Genomic DNA, 19,899 nt, shown 5'->3' on the forward strand with positions numbered 1-19,899 from the left:
AGGAGAATCACTCAGACCCAAGTAGAGGTGGCAGTGAGTCAAGATCTCACTGCTGTACTCCAGCCTGGTGGCACAGCGAAACTCTGTCTGAGAAAAACAAAAAATTCAGAAAAGTCTCTTTTTTTATAATTTATTTGATGATTTTTAGTCGTTATAATTCTTTTTTGGTTTTGTGGTAAAATATAACATAAAATTTATCATGTTAAACTTTTTAAAAAATAGTTTAATTTTTTTTTTTTTAGTAGAGATGGGTTCTCACTATGTTGATCAGGCTGGTCTTGAACAACACTTGGTCGCAAGTGATCATCCTGCCTCAGCCTCCCAAAGTGCTGGGATTGTAGGTGTGAACCAGCACGCCCAGACCATTTTTAAATGTGTAATTCTGTGGCATTAAGTTCGTTCATAATGTTATTAACCATTATCACCAGCTACTTCTAAAACCTCCTTGTTGTCGCAAACTTTATTTTATTTTTTATTTTAAAATTTTAGATTTCTGGGGTGCGTGTGCAGGTCTTTTACATGGGTATATTGTGTAATGGTGAGGTTTGGGCTTCTAGTGAACTCATCACCCAAATAGTGAACATCGTACCCAATAGGTAATATTTCAACCCTCGCCCCCTTCTAGTCTCCCCACTTTTGAAGTTCCCGATGTCTATTATTTCCATCTTTATGTTTAGCTCCCACTTGTAAGTCAGAATATGTGGTATTTTTTCTTTTTTTTTTTGTTTTGAGACAGGTTCTCTCTTTGGCGCCCAGGCTGGAGTGCAGTGACACCATCTTGTCTCACCACAGCTTTCCCCTACCAGGCTCAAGTGATCCTCTCACCTCGCCTCCCAAGTAGCTGGGACCATAGGCACACACCATCATGGCCAGCTATTTTTTTGTATTTTTGGTAGAGACGAGGTTTCACCATGTTGCCCAAGCTGATATTGAACTCGTGGGCTCAAGCAGTCCACCCACCTCAGCCTCCAAAGTTTTTGGTAGAGACAAGGTTTCACCATGTTGCCCAAGCTGATATTGAACTCCTGGGCTCAAGCAGTCCACCCACCTCGGCCTCCCAAATTTCTGGGATTACAGGTGTGAGCCACAGTACCTGACTTGATCATGTGTTGTTTAATCTTCTCAAACAGAAACTTTATGCCCATCTAAGTAACAACTCCCATCATTCAGCTCAGGGTAACCTGTGTTCTACTTTGTATCTCCATTAATGAGCTGATTTTATGCACCTCATAAAGTAGAATCATACAGCATTTGTTCTTTTGTGTCTAACTTATCTCACTTAGCATAATGTTTTCAAAGTTCATTTATGTTGTAACACGTATTAGAATTTCCTTCCTTTTTATCACTAAATAATATTTCCTTAGGCATGGTGCTTACACCTATAATCCCAGCACTTTGGGAGGTTGAAGTGGGAGGACTGCTTGAGCCCAGGAGTTTGAGACTAGCCTGGACAACAGAGCAAGACTTTGTCTCTAAAAAATATCAAAATTTAAAATTTTTATTGTATGTACATACCATATTTAGTTTCTCCATTCATCTGTCAATGGTCATTTGGGTTACTCCCACCTTTTGGGAGTTGTGAATAATGCTGCTAGGATAACTGGTGTACAAGTATCTGTTTGAGTCTGTGTTTTCAACTGGAATTTCTGAGTCATAAAGTGATTTCTGTGTTTAATATTTTAAGGAACCTCCAGACTGTGTCCCACAGCAGCTGCCCTATTTTATATTCCCACCAGCAAGGCACCATGGCAGTTTCTCTACATCCTTGTCAACACATATTATTCTCTATGTGTTTTTTTAAAATAATAATAACTATCCTTATCCTTAAATAATAATTATCCAATAGCTCCCGGCCCTGGTATTTGATTTTCTGTTTCTATATTAATTCACTTAGGAAAATTACCTGCAGCTGCATCCATGTTGCTGCAAAGGACATGATTTATTTCCTTTTTATGGGTCCATAGTATTCTACAGTGTATATGCAACATATTTTCTTTATGTAGTCCACCACTAATGGGCATCTAAGTTGATTCCATGTCTTTGCTCCTGTAAGTGGCAGCACCAGACTTTTGACCTGCTCTGTTTTCATCCTGGGCCAGTTCAGTCCTTCTTAGACAACCTGATGGTCCCCTGCTCCTGGGACATCATCATATTGATGCCAAAGTTAGTGCAGATACCAAATTGGCATATTACGTTATAGCTCAGAACTCTGGGGCGCAAGCGATTCTCCTCAGCCTGCTGAGGTGGACACCATCATACCTGGCCATTTCTCTCTCTTTTATGGACAATTGACTATTCAAGACCATTGCCCATTTTTTAATTGGATTGTTTAGTTTTTTGTTTTTGAGTTATAAGCGTTCTATATATATGCTCATATTATTATCAGATATAGTCATACCCCATAGATATTTCAGGCTTGGTTTCAGACCACCACAATAAAGGGAATGAAAGTGAATCATGTGAATTTTTTGGTTTCCTAGAGCATATAAAAGTTATGTTCACATTATATCATAGTCTATGAAGTGTACAATAGCATTATGTCTAAAAAAATGTACATACCTTAGTTATAACGTACTTTATTGCTAGAAAATGCTAACAGTTATCTATCTGAACCTTCAGCAAGTCATGCTTTTGCTGATGAAGGGTCTTGACTCTGTGTTAATGACTGCTGACTGATCAGGGTGGTGGTTGCTGAAAGTTGGGGTTGTTGTGGCAATTTCTTAAAATGAGACAACAAATAAAGTTTGCCACATTGACTGACTTTTCCTTTCATAAAAGATTTCTCTGTATGTAGCATGCGATGCAGTTTGATTGCGTTTTACCCGCAGACTTTCTTTTCAAAACTGGAGTCAGTCCTCTCAAACCCTGCCTGCCTGTGCTCTATCAACTTCACTTATATAACATTTTAAATCCTTTGTTGTCATCTCAACATTGCTCACAATGTTATTACCAGGATTAGATTCCATCCTGAGAAACCACTTTCTTTGCTCATCAGGAGAAACTCCTTGTCTGAGTGTAGCAGTTCAGCCACATCTTCAGGCTCCACTTCTAGTTTCCTTGCTGTTTCCACCATAGCAGCAGTTCCTTCCTCCTCTCAAGTCTTGAATTCCTCAAAGTCATCTGTGAGAGCTGGAATCATCTTTTTCCAAACTCCTGTTAATTTTGATATTTTGACCTCCTCCCATGATTTACGAACGTTCTTGGCGGGGCACAGTGGCTCATGCCTGTAATCCCAGCACTTTAAGAGGCGAGGCAGGCAGATCACTTGAGGTCAGGAGTTTTGAGACCAGCCTGGCCAACATGGCAAAACCCTGTCTCTACTAAAAATACACAAATTAGCCAGGTGTGGTGGTGTACACTGTAATCCCAGCTACCTGGGAGGCTGAGGCAGGAGAATCACTTGAACCTGGGAGGTAGAGGTTGCAGTGAGCCAAGATTGTACCACTGCACTCCAGCCTGGGCAGCAGAGCAAGACTCTGTCTCAAAAAAAAAAAAAAAAAAAAAAAAAAAAAAAAAAAAAGAGTGTTATAATGACATCTAGAATGGGGGATCCTTTCCAGATGGTTTCAGTGGACTCCCCAGATCCATCAGAGAAATCACTATCTATGGCAGCTATAACCCTACAAAGTGTATTTCTTAAGTAATAAAACTTGAAAGTCAGAATAATCCTTGATTTATGGGGCTGCAAAATGGATGCTGTTTTAGGAGACGTGAAAACAACATTAATCTCCTAGTACATCTCCATCAGAGCTCTTGGGTGACCAGGTGCATTGTCAATGAGCAGTAATATTTGCTTTTTTTTTTTTTGAGACAGAGTCTTGCTCTGTCACCAAGCTGGAGTGCAATGGCCTGATAACAGCTCACTGCAACCTCTGCCACCTGGGTTCAAGAGATTCCTCCGCCTCAGCCTCCTGAGTAGTTGGGACTACAGGCGCATGCCACCACACCCAGCTAATTTTTTATATTTTATTAGAGACGGGGTTGCACCACGTTGGCCAGGATGGTCTCGATCTCCTGACCAAGTGATCTGCCCGCCTCGGCCTCCCAAAGTGCTGGGATTACAGGTGTGAGCCACTGCGCCCGGCCAATATTTGCTTTTTAATAATTTTTTTTATTAATACACTACATAGATGTATGCAGTAATAATTTCAAAGAAATTTTTTTTCTGAGCAGTAGGTCTCTCAACAGTGGGCTTGAATAGTCTGATGTGCTGTCATCCAGGCATTGTTGTTGCATTTATAGAGCACAGGCAGAGTAGATTAGCATAATTTTCAAGGGCCCTAGGATTTTCAGAATGGTCAATGAGCATTGACTACAGCTTGAAAGTCCTACATGGTGTCTTCTTGCAATGGAAAATTGTTTCTTCTACATAAAAATGTGTCGTCCAGCATAGCCACCTTCATCAATGATCTTGGCTAGATATGGATAACTTGCTGCAGCTTCTCCATCAGCACTTGCTATTCCATAAACGTTTGCCCTTCATCTCTACTTAAATGTCATGAACCAACCTCTGCTAGCTTTCAACTTTTCTTCTGTAGCTTCCTCTCATCCCTCAGTTTCAAAGAATTGAAGAGAGGGAGGGACTTGCTCTGCATTAGGCTTTGGCTTAAGGAGATGTTCTGGCTGGTTTGATCTTCTAACCAGAGCACTCAGACTTTCTCCATGTCAGCAATAAAGCTGTTTTGCTTTTTTATCATTTATGTGTTCACTTGAGTAATACTTTTAATGTCCCTAAGGAATTTTTCCTTTTAATTCACAACTGGACCAACAAGCACAACTTTTGCCCTAGCTCAACTTTTGGCATGTCTTTTTCACAAAGCTTAATCATTTCAAGATTTTATGTGAAGTGAGAGACATGCAGCTCTTCCTTTCACTTGAACACCTAGAGGCCATTATATAGTTATTAGTTGGCCTAATTTCTTTTTTTTTTTTTTTTTTTTTGAGATGGAGTTTCACTCATGTTACCCAGGCTGGAGTGCAATGGCACGATCTCGGCTCACCGCAACCTCCGCCTCCTGGGTTCAGGCAATTCTCCTGCCTCAGCCTCCTGAGTAGCTGGGATTACAGGCACGCACCACCATGCCCAGCTAATTTTTTGTATTTTTAGTAGAGACGGTGTTTCACCATGTTGACCAGGATGGTCTCGATCTCTTGACCTCGTGATCCACCCGCCTCGGCCTCCCAAAGTGCTGGGATTACAGGCTTGAGCCACCGCGCCCGTAGTTGGCCTAATTTCAATATTGTCAATGTCTCAGGGAATAGGAAGGTCTGAGGAGAGGGAGAGAGACTGGGGAATGGCTGGTCAATAGAGCGGTCAGAGCATACACGTTGATTAATTGATTGCAAGTATAACCAAAATGTGACACCGAAACATGAAGCAAGCACATGCTGTTGGAAAAATGGTGCCAATAGTCTTGCTTAACACAGGGTTGTCACAAACCTTCAATTTGTAAAAAACACAGTATCTGCTAAGCACAATAAAATGAAACAAAATAAAATGATTTCCTGTATATGATTTGCCAATATTTTCTCCCTTTCTGTGGATATTATTCTTACTCTCTTAAGTGCCCTTTGATATACATAGTTTCTGATTTTGATGAAGCCATCTTTTTGTATTTTTCCTTTTTTGGCCTATAATTTTGTCTTATATGAAAGGAATCATTGCCAAAATCCAACGGCATGAATATTTTCTTGTTTTTTCCTAAAATTTGTATAGTTTTAAGTTTTGCCCTTTGATGTATTTTGAGTTAACTTTTAAATTTTTAATACGGATATTCAGTTTTTCTGGCACTTATTTGTTGAAAGAGGGTACTTTCTCTATTGAATATACTTGGCACCATTGTCAAAAAGTATTTGACCATTGTCTCAATCAGTTTGGCTTGTTATAACACATAACCATAGACCGGGCCAGGTGGCTCATACCTGTAATCCTAGCACTTTGGGAACCCAAGGTGGGCAGATCACCTGAGGTCAGGAGTTCAAGACCAGCCTGGCCAACATGGGCCAATATGGTGAAACTCTGTCTCTACTAAAAATACAAAAACTATCCAGAAATCGCTTGAACCTGGGAGGTAATGGTTGCAGTGAGCCAAGATTGTGCCACTGCACTCCAGCCTGGGCAACAGAGCGAGCTGTCTCAAAAACAAAAACAAATAACCATAGATAGGTGGCTTAAACAACAAACATTTTTTTCTCACCGTTCCAGAGGCTGACAGGTGTTGTCAGATCTGTTGTCTGGTAAGAGCTGGCTTCATGGTTTGTAGATGATGGTTTTCTTGTTGTGTCTTCACATGGAAGAGACTAGAGCAGGGAGCAGGTTATCTCATATCTCTTTTTATAAGGGCACTAATCCTATCACAAGGGCACCACCCTCATGACCTAATTACCTCCCAAAGGTTCTGTCTCCAAATACCATCACCATAGGAGTTACAGGCAGTATTCAGCAACTTGGGCTGTTTGTTGTTGTTGCTTGGCTTCACAAATCTGGTAGAATATTTAATATAGATCTTAAAAATATATTTAAATATAATATATCTTTTAAAATATTCTACCACCAAATTTAAAAATTCCTAGGCCAGGCGTGGTGGCTCATGCCTGTAATCCCAGGACTTTGGGTGGCCGAGGTGGGCAGATCACGAGGTCAGGAGATCAAGACCATCATGACTAACACGATAAAACCCTGTCTCTACTAAAAATACAAAAAATTAGCCGGGCGTGGTGGCCACACACCTGTAATCTCAGCTACTCAGGAGGCTGAGGCAGGAGAATCAGTTGAACCCAGGAGGCAGAGGTTGCAGTGAGCTGAGATCACACCACTGCACTCCAGCCTGGGCAACAGAGAGACTCCGTCTCAAAAAAAAAAAAAAAAATTCCTACATCTTCTTTTTTAAAGAAAGAAGCCAAAGGAAACTCTTTCTTTTTTTGTTTTCCTTTTTTTTGAGACAGAGTCTTGCTCTGTCACCCAGGCAGAAGTTTAATGGCATGCTCTTGGCTCACTGCAATCTCCGCCTCCCAGGTTCAACCGATTCCAAAGGAGATTATTTCTAGTATTGTGGTTCATGTCTGTACTCTGAAATGTCATCACAATTTTTTCTCCAATGAAAAGGGAATGGTTTTCTATTCTCAAAGAATGGACAAATGCCATTTAGCTAGGTATTCACTGGTATTTAAATTATGGTTCCTATGCTAGTTAGATTGCTCCTTGACAGGGTGCTTTCATATAGTGAGTGCTTTCTTTTCACAGATCATCTGTTCAATCATAAGAATGTGCGTTATTTTAAAATAAAGAATGCATCAAGTTTTAATAGGTTTAGGCTGGGTTCGGTGGCTCATACCTATAATCCCCGCACTTTGGGAGGCCGAGGCGGGCAGATCACCTGGGATCAGGAGTTGGAGACCAGCCTGGCCAATGTGGTGAAACCCCATCTTTACCAGAAATACAAAAATTAGCCAGTCATGGTGGCACATGTCTGTAATCCCAGCTAATTAGGAGGCTGAGACAGGAGAATTGCTTGAACCTGAGAGGCAGAGGTTACAGTGAGTTGAGATTGCACCACTGCAGTCCATCCTGGGTGACAGAGCGAGACTCCGCCTCAAAAAAAAAAAAAAGATTTAACAGGTTTAAACAGAGTTCAAATTGTTTCATTGTTTAGACTAACGGTTATATTTAGTTAACTTCTTTTTCTAAAATTTGCATTTTTGCTAACAATTGAATAATCATAGGATGCATTTCTGTAAGTTTCCTTATCACATTAGGATATGAGAGTTTTTATCTCTGTTGGATATTGGCTTACCCAGAGAGTAAGCCTCTTCTGTAGAGTAACCCCGGGACTGTGTAGACTTAAAATATTATTGTTCAAGACATTTACTTAGAAAATACATCTATAGCCAAATGAAATTAAGCTGTGATAATATGTCACAATTTGCCCCTACCATACCAGCCTGACCAACACATCTGACTTTCAGTATGGGATGTTTTATCCCATCCGTTTATATCAGCCACTAGCTTGCCTTTGGTTCACCATTTTAATGTTAATGTTAAGATATTAGTGACATGTTAAGTTTTGACCTTTCTCTTTTTTTTTTTGGAGACGGCGTCTCGCTGTTGTTGGTCTGGGCTAGAGCGCAGTGGTGTGATCTCGGCTCACTGCAACCTCTACCTCCTGAGTTCCCGAAATTCTCCTCTCTCTGCCTCCTGAGTAGCTGAGATTACAGGTGTACGCCACCATACCCAGCTAATTTTTGTATTTTTTGTATTTTTAGTAAAGACGGGGTTTTACCATGTTGGCCACGCTGGTCTCGAACTCCTGACCTAGGTGATCCACCCGCCTTGGCCTCCCAAAGTGCTGGGATTACAGGCATGAGCCACTGTTCCCAGCCAGGTTCTGGCTTTTCTACATTAATAATTTTAGTTTCTGCTCTGTTCCCCACCCCTAATACATGAAAAGTTAGGAGAAGGATCTAATTAGATGTGGAAAAGTGTTCAAATGGATGATAGTACACAAAACTAGATAGCTGCTTATTTTGAAGAAATTTCACCAAAGAAACAAATGTTACTTGTTCCTTACATTATTTGTAAGAGTGCGTTTACAACAAATTTCCAAGGTACTAGGCCTCTGGATTTCAGTATTTGCTGCTTAAACCTGAAATTGGCTAATGATCAGTGATCTCAGAAGAATTCACCACAGGACAGCCTGGAACGTACAGTCCCATAAGTGAAGTGCTTTTGTATGCTATCAATTACATTTATTAATTACCAGTAGTTATAAGTCAGAAATTAGACCCATCAAGAAAATGGATTCATCTGATAATATTTTCTATTCAAAATTTATTATATTCTATTCAACAGAAATGTACATCAAAACATTCACCCAGAAAACCAGGAGCTAGTAAGGGTACTTCGAGAACAGCTTCAAACAGAACAGGTACTGTATATGCATTTATTTGAGGAGTAGATTTGATAGCTCCCTTTGCATGTTAAATTGTGATAAAACATTGGTAAATTTCTTTTTGGAAACATGGGCTTCTTTCCTGCTTCAAATTACTGTATATTATTTTATAGATTGTATGTTTACAGATTGGGCAAATTGCCTAGCCTTAATCTATTTAGATGTCTTCATGTTTTGTTTATTATTGATTTGCTTTAAAAGATAGTTTTCCTTTTTTTTTTTAAGACGGAGTCTTGCTCTGTCACCCAGGCTGGGTTGTAGTGGTGCAATCTCTACTTATTGCAACGTCCACCTCCCGGGTTCAAGTGATTCTCCTTCCTCAGCCTCCTGAGTAGCTGGGATTATAGGCATGCACCACCACTCCCAACTAATTTTTGTATTTTTAGGAGAGACAGGGTTTCACCATGTTAGTCAGGCTGGTCTTAAACTCCTGACCTCATGCTCTGCCCCCCCATCGGCCTCCCAAAGTGCTGGGATTACAGGTGCCTGGCCAGTTTTCCTATTGTTTATTAGTGTAGAAATAATTGCTGTCTAATTGGCCTTAATGACATGTAGTGGAAAAAAAAAAACATTTTTTCCTGACATATACCCCCTAATACATACAAAGAAATAACTAGAAGAGGTGGCTGTTTTGGCCTTTTTCCTTTTTTTAAATTCAGTTGTCAGAGTTATAACAACAGAGCTAGTTAGGCAAAGAAAAAAAACTAATTTTTCTCCTATCTGTTCTTTGCTTTTTACCAGATGAAATCTCTGAGAATTGGAGATATGATATACTTTATGAAGCCCAGAATAAATAGGATATTGTACACCTACATGCGGAGATATCTAACATCAAAAAACAAAATTAAAAATTGCTTTCTGACTGGGTGCAGTGGCTCACACCTATAATCCCAGCACTTTGGGAGGCCAAGGCGGGGCGGATCACAAGGTCAGGAGTTTGAGACCAGCCTGACCAACATGGTGAAACCCCGTCTCTACTAAAAATACAAAATTTACCTGAGTGTGGTGGTGTGTGCCTGTAATCCCAGCTACTCAGGAGGCTGAGGCAGGAGAATCACTTGAACCCAGGAGGCAGAGGTTACAGTAAGCTGAGATCATCTCAGTGTACTCCAGCCTGGGTGGCAGAGCGAAACTCCATCTCAGAAAAAAAAAAAAAAAGTTGCTTTCCTACTGATCAAACTTTATTTTCGACAAGGGTTTTTTTTTTTTTTTTTTGAGACGGAGTTTCGCTCTTGTTGCCCAGGCTGGAGTGCAATGGCGCGATCTCGGCTCACCGCAACCTCCGCCTCCTGGGTTCAGGCAATTCTCCTGCCTCAGCCTCCTGAGTAGCTGGGATTACAGGCATGCGCCACCATGCCCAGCTGATTTTTTTGTATTTGTAGTAGAGACGGGGTTTCACCATGTTGACCAGGATGGTCTCGATCTCTTGACCTCGTGATCCACCCGCCTCGGCCTCCCAAAGTGCTGGGATTACAGGCATGAGCCACCGCGCCCGGCCTGGGTTTTTTTTTTTTTTAAGAGACAGGGTCTCATTATGTTCGCCCACTGCTCTCCAACTTTTGAGCTCAAGCAGTCCTCTCACCTCCACCTCCCAAAGTGCTGGGATTACATTCCGGGCATGGTGACTCATGCCTGTAATTCCAGCACTTTGGGAGGCTGAGACGGGAGGATCAGTTGAGCTCAGGAGTTCGAGACCAGCTTGGGCAACGTGGCCAAACCATGTCCTTGCTAAAAATAACAAAAACCAGCTGGGCATGGTGGTGCACACCTATAGTCCCAGCTACTCAGGAGACTGAGGCGGGAGGATCTCTTGAGCCTAGGAGGTTGAGGCTGCAGTGAGCTGTGCTTGCTCCGCTAAAACCAAAGTGCTGAGATTACAGGCATGAGCTACCACGTCGGGCCCCAGTAAGGGTGAATTTATCCATTCACCAGATATTTTCTAGGCATTGGGAATACAATTGTGAGTTAAACAGACAAAATTTTCTACCCTCATGGAACTTGTATTCATTGATATAAGAATATATATTTTATTTTATTTATTTTTTTTTGCAACGAGTCTCACTGTGTTGCCCAGGCTGGAGTGCAGTGGTGTGATCTCGGTTGACTGCAACCTTTACCTCCTGCACCCAGCCCAATACAATAATAATTTAAACAGGGCCAGGAATGGTGGCTTATACCTGTAATCCCAGCACTTTGGGAGGCTGAGGTGGGCAGATCACAAGGTCAAGAGATTGAGACCCTCCTGGCCAACATGGTGAAACCCTGTCTTTACTAAAAATATAAAAATTAGCTGGGCGTGGTGACATGCATTGTAGCCCTAGCTGCTCGGGAGGCTGAGGCACGAGAATCTCTTGAACTCGGGAGGTGGAAGTTGCAGTGAGCCGAGATCGTGCCACTGAACTCCAGGGTGGTGACAGAGTAAGACTCATCTAAAAAAAAAATAGTTTAAGCATATTAGTAGTACTCTGTTCCATAACAATTGTAATCATAATTCATGTTGAGATAGTGTTTTATAATTTACAAAGTGATTTCCCACACAATAATCATATTTAATCTTTAGTCATAAATAAGGCAACTATTATTATTCTGATTAACATATGAGACTGCTAATATTTGCTTACACTCACACTAGTGATTACATAACTGGGTTCAGCTATTAAGGGGCCCCATATTGAGGTGAATCTTCCAGGTCTCCTTGCAGCAGTGTCCACTCATCTGCCTCCCTCTTCCTCAAACCTGGCACACAGTTCTCAGAGTGAAAATAAGGCTGGCAGTGTATTCTGTTCCGTGCTGTCCAGTATGACACACAGCCAATTGTGGCTGGTAGCACCTGTGGCTATTTAAGTTAGTTAAAATTAAACACAATCAGCTGGGCACAGTGGCTCACACCTATAATCCCAGCACTTTGGGAGGCTAGTCGGACTGATCACGAGGTCAGGAGTTCCGAGACCAGCCTGACTAATATGGTGAAACCCCATTTCTCCTAAAAATACAAAAATTAGCCTGGCGTGGTGGTGCATGCCTGTAATCCCAGCTACTCTGGAGGCTCAAGCAGGAGAATCGCTTGAACCCCAAGAGGCAGAGATTGCAGTGAGCCAAGATCATGCCATTGCAGTCTAGCCTGGGTGACAGAGTGAGACTCCATCTCAAAAAAAAAAAAAAAAAAAATTAAAGATAATCTGAAGTCGTCTTTTTTTTTTTTTTTTTTTTTTCTTTTTTTTTTTGAGACGGTGTTTTGCTCTCGTTGCCCAGGCTGGAGTGCAATGGCATAATCTTAGCCTACTGCAACCTCCGCCTCCCGGGTTCAAGTGATTCTCCTGCCTCAGCCTCCCAAGTAGCTGGGACTACATGCATGTGCCACTACACCCGACTAATTTTTATTTTTTGTATTTTTAGTTGAGACAAAGTTTCACCGTGTTAGCCAGGATGGTCTTGATTTCCTGACCTCATGATCCGCCTGCCTCAGCCTCCCAAAGTGCTGGGATTACAGACGTAAGCTGCTGCATCCAGCTGAAACTCAGTTTTTAGCTACATTTCAAGTACACAATGACCACATGTGGCTCACGGCTACTGTATTGGACAGCACTGATAAAGATTTCAGTTATTGCAGAAAGTTCTATTGGACAGCACTGTTAATTGTTTTTTGTCAGTTTTCTTTAAAAATTAATAAGGAGAAGGCCAGGTGTGGTGACTCACACCTGTAATCCCAGCACTTTGGGAGGCTGAGGCAGGTGAATCACCTGAGGTCAGAAGTTTGAGACCAGCCTGGCCAACATTGCAAAACCCCATCTCTACTAAAAATACAAAAATTAGCTGGACATGGTGGTCAGCGCCTGTAATCCCAGCTACTCGAGAGACTGAAACAGGAGAATCACTTGAACCCAGGAGGCAGAGGTTTCAATGAGCCGAGATTGTACCACTGAACTCCAGCCTGGGTGACAGTGAAACTCTGTCTCCAAAAAAAAAAGGAGAAAAAGTGGAACATAAAGTGCTGTATACTTTTACACTTTTGTAGCATTAGAACTGACATAAGTGACTGTAACATCAAGGTGTAGCCTTGGATCACAGAATATTCTGGTGACTTAGGACTTTTAGAAGTATGAAATCTTAATTATGTTTATTAATAAATCATTTAAATTTAATTTGTTAAATTTGTTTATTAATATTGAGTGGCAAAAATCTGATTCACTTAAGAACAGTTCCTATTTAGTAAATTTGATATTTTTTCTGTAATTAGATATTTTTCATGCTAGCAACTTTATCTGTGCTGGGTTCCATCAAAACAAGTTTTGATAAATCATAAGTATTTTTACAACACAGTAACATAAGATCTATGTTACATAGACACCTTGTTTTTTTGAGACAGGGTTTCTGTTGCCCAGGCTAGAGTGTAGTGGTATGATCTTGGCTCATTGCAGCCTCCACCTCTTGAGTTCAAGTGATTCTCTCACCTCACCCTCCCAAGTAGCTGGGACTACAGGTGTGCACCACCATGCCTGGCTAATTTTTATATTTTGTGGTAAAGACACGGTTTCACCATGTTGAGCAGGCTGGCCTCGAACTCCTGATCTCAAGTGATCCACCTCAGCCACCCAAAGCGTGAGCCACCGTCCCCAGCCATGTAGACACTTTTCTAGGTCCTGAGGTACAATTAATCCTACAAATAAATTCCTTGCCCTCATGACCCATCTTTGATATCTGGATGTTTCTTGAATACATGCAACACTTTTAAAATGAAAAAGATGGTAAAAATGGAAAAAGTGAAGACTTAGAAAACAGTTTGACATTTGTTATTCTTTTTTTCTTTTTGAGATGGGATCTCGCTCTGTTGCCTAGGCTGGAGTGCAGTGGTTCAGTCACAGCTCACTGTGGCTTCAACCTCCCAGGCCCAGGTGATCCTCCCACCTCAGTCTCCCAAGTAGCCAGGACTACAGGCACACGCTGCCACTACTCTTGGCTAATTTTTCTATTTTTTGTAGAGACGGGGTTTCGCCATGTTGCGCAAGCTTGTCTGGAACTCCTGGGCTCAAGTGATCCGCCTGCCTCAGCCTCCCAAAGTGCTGGGATTATAGGCATGAGTCACCATGGCTGACCTCGACATTTATTGTTGTTAGCTTATGCATTAGCTTAGCCTTGTGCTACTCAGAATAACTTACTTATTATAGTAGAATAAAAGAGCAACTCTTGAGTTAATCTAGGTTTTTGTCTTTAAATTATGTTTAGGAAGGAAAGTGGAGACCATGCAGTTTAAATAAAAGCAATATAGCCTCATAATATTCTCAAAATTATGACCTTAAACTATTGCACATCTACAGTTTGATGACGGTTACACACTGTTGACTGTGTTCTCAAATATAATTTAACATAAGATACTGTTGAGGGCTACATGCGTCGTGTTTAAATGTGTGCACTTGTGTTCTTACTAGGATGCACCTGCTGCCGCTCGACAGCAGTTCTACACTGACATGTACTGTCCCATCTGCCTGCACCAAGCCTCCTTCCCAGTGGAGACCAACTGTGGACATCTTTTTTGTGGTAAGCAACCAATGCTATACTTGGGAAAAGTGACTGTTTAGACCAAGACCTCTATGTGTACAAAGGCTGGATTCCTAATTTTTTCTTTTTGTATTTTGTGAGTAGAGTATATTACTTCTGATATTCTGCTCTACTCGTCTACCAAGTATACTTAGCATGTAAATAATATACTTGCTTATTTATTTTCTATTTAGTGTGTCCATGTAGCAATTATGGGTTCAGAGGTTAAAGAAACTATTCAGCTTCCCAATAAACAGAAATGTGTTTCTTTGGATAGTAGTTCACGTAGATAAATAGCATGAGGGATTCACTGAGTCCCTCCTTGTTCATCACTTTTTGAGAGTTTGATTTATTATTCATCCTTTCCAAGGCAGGAAAGTTCTTCTCTCAAGAACCTGCCCAAGACCCTCCCTTAGCCCTTCTGCCTCTTTTGACTCTGAGTTTGTACTAAAAGTCTTGAAGGTTTAGTACTTTAGTAAAGGTTTTACTAAAAGTAAACATCTCAGTCTGTCTGTCTGTCTGAGTCTGTCTCTCTGTCTCAATCTGTCTCTCTGTCTCTCTCTCTCTCTCATCCTCTCTAACATCAACCTGTTGAGGTTTAGTGAGAGAGAATGAGAAACCTAGAGCATGCATTGGGGTAAGAAGGGAATAATTTCACATTTACTTAGTATCAGGAAGGAGTGCTTTCTACCACTTCTCATTTTTCCTGAATCTGCAGATTCAGGAGTATCTTCTGTGGCCTCTTATGCCATAGAATACTGAGTGGGAAAGTTTCAGTTATTACATGCCTATGTATTGGGCATTAACATACTTCATCTAACCCCAATTGTGAGGAAACAGGCTTAGAGACATGATGAAATTTTACAAAGTGGCCAGGCTCTGTGGCTTACGCCTGTAATCTCAGCACTTGGGGAAGCTGAAGCAGGAGGATTGCTTGAGCCCAGGAGTTGGAGGCCAGCCTGGACAACATAGAGAAACTCTGTCTCTACAAAAAATAAGAAATTACACAGGTGCAGTGGCTCACATGTGCAATCCCAGCTACTGGAGAGGCTGAGGTGGGAGAATCACTTGAGCCCAGGAGTTTGAGACTGCAATGAACTGTGATCGTGCCACTGCACTCCAGCCTGAGCAGCAGAGCCAGATCCTGTCTCAAAAATAATAATAATAAATTTTAAAAAGAGTAGCCCAGGTGTTAAGTGACAGAGCCAAATTTTTAAACCTAGGTTTATCTTCAAGCCTTGTGCTCAGTTCTGCATGATTGCTGGCTCATACATTAGTAAACACTCGAAGCCACTTCGATGTGTCCAATCACTAGACCTAGTTTTTTATTGTTTCTTTCTGTTTAAACAGTTGTGTTCAAGATAGGGCCTTATTGCTCCCAAAACGTAGGAAATTTTCATATAGGGACTAATTAAAAATGTAGCATATAATGGTCCTATAAATTGTTGGCCCTTTTGTCTAACTTCATCTCATCCTATAGAATTATTAGATACAGTGTTATTTGTGCATTTGGAGATGGCGTGAGTATTTGGCAGGGTTTTCTGTACCTTGTGCTCTTTTGGTAATCCAGTCCCATCATTGCTTCATCCACTTATTTCAGACTCCTCTTTAAGGTTTTCGCCTACGTAGCTAACAAATTATAAAACACTTATTTCAGTTTTTGTCTTTTAATTTTCTATTGGAAATGCTAATCACCGGGAAAGTTATGAAAGATTGGGCAGGGAAAATTAGACGGCCATCAGAGAAGGCAGACACGTTTCTCCTCTCAAACCTAATCCACGGGACATTCTTTTCTGGCATTTGCTCTTGCTGTTCTTAAAATGTGAAGTGTCCTCTCTCCTGTTTTCTGCCTATCTAAATCTCGTCCATCCTACAAAGTTCAGTTCATATCCTTTCTCCTCTATAAGCTACTCTCTAATACATACTTCTCTGTACTCCTGTTTTGTATTTAAAGTTAATATTATACAGTTGAAAACTTGCCGTCTACATTGATTTGAGTATGTCACCTTGGTCTCAATTGGATTGCCATTGCTTGTTTTGAATTCTGAACACTTATTTGATCTGGAGGAATAAGGAACACAGGAGGGCTAAGCCAGGTTGCTCAGGCAAGAGCAAGAATACACAGAGGATCCTAGAGAGTTAGCACTTAGCACTTAGTTCAGAGTCACAGTGGACCCATATGGTTGAAGATGCAGGTGTCCTACAGAAAAGAAAGTGAATTGGCCCCTTAAATTCCAGACAGTATTCAAAACTATTCCTTCACCTGTTATTGGCATGAAGTTTGGTGCTTATATAGTTGGCACGCCTGCCCCTTCTTGAGATTGCCGGACTCTTCCTTTAGGCTGTGTTGCTCATCTTCGGCTGGCTTGCTGCTTGTGAATACCTTCAAGCAGAGAAATCCAATCAATCTAGTGCAAAAGTTTATTTTATTCTTGAACCAAATTATAAACTTCATTAGGGCAGAGCATATACTCTTTGTGTCCTTTGATTCCTTGCTTGTACTATTAATACTTAATTACTGTTAGTTAACACATTGATAATTTGGTTTTCTAAACTCTTTAAAAAGTTGTGTTATTTTTATAACATACCAAATTTAGAACAGAAAATGTATGCTCTGATTTGTTGGTTGTTATATTTACAATGATGTTTAACTATTGTTTTGTTTATATTACATAGAAAATGTAATATTTTGTATGAAGCCTCATAGCATTAAGGCAGTTAATATATACTTGCTTTTGATTGTGTGCAACTGTCTGTAGCTTAACTTGGAGTTTATTTCTTTATTTTGAGGCAGAGTCTCGCTTTGTTGCCTAGGCTTCAGTGCAGTGGTATGATCTTGGCTCACTGCAACCCCCACCTCCTAGGTACAAGCGATTCTCCTGCCTGAGCCTCCCGAGTAGCTGGGATTACAGGCATGTGCCACCACACTCGGTAATTTGTGTATTTTTTAGTTGAGATGGGATTTCACCATGTTGGCCAGAGTGGTCTTGATCTCCTGACCTCAAATGATCCACCCACCTTGGCTTCCCAAAGTGCTGGGATTATAGGCGTAAACCACCGCACCCAGCCTTAACTTGGAGTTTAAATAAAAAAATATTTTTTAATGGCCGGGAATTCTTACTAGATTTGAATTCGCCTGAAGGGTTGGCTGGATGAAATAAAAAATGTTTTTAAATAAGGTGGTACTGTTAAATATTTAAAATAGTTGAAACCTTCTGAGGATGTATAGACTTTAAAACATCAATATTAATGTGTTTTTTTTTTTTTTCTATTAGGTCCCTGCATTATTGCTTACTGGCGATACGGTTCATGGCTTGGAGCAATCAGTTGTCCAATCTGTAGACAAACGGTAATGTTTTGTGTGCAGAAAGCATCATTTATGCTAGTTTATTTTGTACATTTTTATGGTTTTTGTACCTACATTTGGAATTATTCTTATCTTTTTAGCTGAACTTCATTTATCCAAAGCTTCTTTGATGTTTCTCTATTATTATTATTACTTTTTTTTTTTTTTTGAGACAAGGTCTTGCAATGCAGTGGCATGATCGTAGCTTACTGCAGCCTTGACTTCCTGAGCCCAAGCAATCCTTCCACCTTAGCCTCCTGAGTAGCTGGGACTATAGGCATGTGCCACCATGCCTGCCTAATTTTTTTTTTATTTTTAGTAGAGATGAGATCTCCCTATGTTGCCCAGGCTGGTCTCAAACTCTCAGCTCAAGCAATCCTCCTGCCTCAGCCTCCCAAGGTGCTGGGATTATAGGCATGAGCTACGACACCCAACCTATGATTTTTTTTTAATTTGTTCCCTGCCCACAATTATTTTTTTAAAACTGTCATTGAGCTATCACTGAAAAAGGGCATCCTGTTTGAAATCGTACAGTTGTAATGAAAAACAACTGGTAAATGAATCCTTCCCAAAAATCCCAGTAAAGTCTTTGTAGCAATACCAGCAAAGGAATAACCAAACTACTTAATCAGTATATTAACATGTATCCCCTATATACCTTTTTTCATTTGAAAAAAAGGTTTTTTCCTGTTCAATTTATATTTAATCTTTTTCTGGTGAGGATCCGGATAGCTTTAAATGGTATATAATGATTTTTTTTAATGTTTCGTTCCTTTTAGAGACATGGCCACATTGCATTGTCCAGAACAGCTTAGACCATGACAGTTAGCATCGAAGCCACCTCAGGAGGGAGGCAGTAAGTAACATGAACCTGAGACTGAAATGTCAGTGCAGATGAGACATGCCAAATTCTCTCCATTTCTTTGATAAACTGAAGAAATGGAATACTGAACAATTCTGAGAAACCAACATTCTCAGTTTTTAAATATGACAAAATAGGACATTCTATCAGTTGTACGCTGTTTTCATGATTTCCGTTATATTTATTTTTCATTTAAAATAAAAATACAAGTTGGGCGCGGTGGCTTATGCCTATAATCCCAGCACTTTGGGAGGCCGAGGTGGATGGATCACCTGAGGTCAGGAGTTTGAAACCAGCCTGGCCAACATGGTGAAACCCTGTCTCTACTAAAAATACAAAAAATTAGCCGGGCATGGTGGCACATGCCTGTAATCCCAGCTACTAGGGAGGCTGAGGCCAGAAAATTGCTTGAACCTGGGAAGTAGAGGTTGCAGTGAGCTGAGATCGCACCATTGCACTCCAGCCTGGGCAACAAGAGTGAAACTCTGTCTCTCACGCACACACACACACACACACACACAAAATACAGGCTGGGCACAGTGGTTCATGCCTGTAATTCCAGCACTTTGGGAGGCCGAGGCGGGAGGATCACCTGAAGTCAAGAGTTCAAGACCAACCTGGCCAAAATGGCAAAATCCCATCTCTACTACAAATCCAAAAAAATTAGCCTGGCATGGTGGTAGGCACCTGTAATCCCAGCTACTCAGGCAGCTGAGGTAGGAGAATTGCTACAACCTTTGGGGCAGAGGTTGGAGTGAGCCAAGATCATGCCACTGCACTCCAGCCTGGAAGACAGAGTGAGACTCTGTCTCAAAAAAAAAAAAATAAAATAAAATACAGGCCAGCACTTTGAGAGGCCAAGGCTGGAGGATCACTTGAAGCCAGGAGTTCGAGACCAGCTTGGGCAACAAAATGAGATTCCATATCTACAAAAAAACTAAGAATATAAAATTAGCCTGGTGTGGTGATGTGTACCTATAGTCACAACTACTTGGGAGTCTGAGCTGGGGGCATTGCTTGAGCTCAGGAGTTTGACACTGCAGTGAGCTATGATCATGGGACTATACTCCAGCATGGGCAATAGAATGAGATGACATCACTAAAAAAAAAAACATTCTCCCACTTACCCATTGGTGGAATGTACACACACACACACACTCTCTCCCTCTCTCTCTCTCTCTCTCTCTCTCTCTCTCTCTCTCTCTCTC

The 19,899-nt window shown here is 41.0% G+C and overlaps 1 protein-coding gene across 4 annotated transcripts in view; it reads left to right on the top strand.

Annotated features, from left to right (window-relative positions):
* RNF170 (ring finger protein 170) overlaps positions 1 to 19,899 on the top strand; it is a 48,068-nt gene that overhangs the window by 18,849 nt on the left and 9,320 nt on the right. For 2 of the 4 annotated variants that reach the window (XM_032288042.1, XM_032288043.1), the window contains exons 3-5: positions 8,849 to 8,924; positions 14,375 to 14,483; positions 17,759 to 17,832. In XM_032288042.1, coding sequence (XP_032143933.1) covers positions 8,849 to 8,924; positions 14,375 to 14,483; positions 17,759 to 17,832 — 259 coding nt within the window. Of the gene's footprint in view, positions 1 to 8,848; positions 8,925 to 14,374; positions 14,484 to 17,758; positions 17,833 to 18,608; positions 18,686 to 19,899 lie in introns of all 4 variants that reach the window. The other 2 variants (XM_032288044.1, XM_032288045.1) reach the window with 2 other exon arrangements.

This window comes from Sapajus apella, unplaced genomic scaffold (genome assembly GCF_009761245.1).
Source record: "Sapajus apella isolate SASKATOON/1434 unplaced genomic scaffold, GSC_monkey_1.0 scaffold21, whole genome shotgun sequence".
Classification (NCBI taxonomy): Eukaryota; Metazoa; Chordata; class Mammalia; order Primates; family Cebidae; genus Sapajus; species Sapajus apella.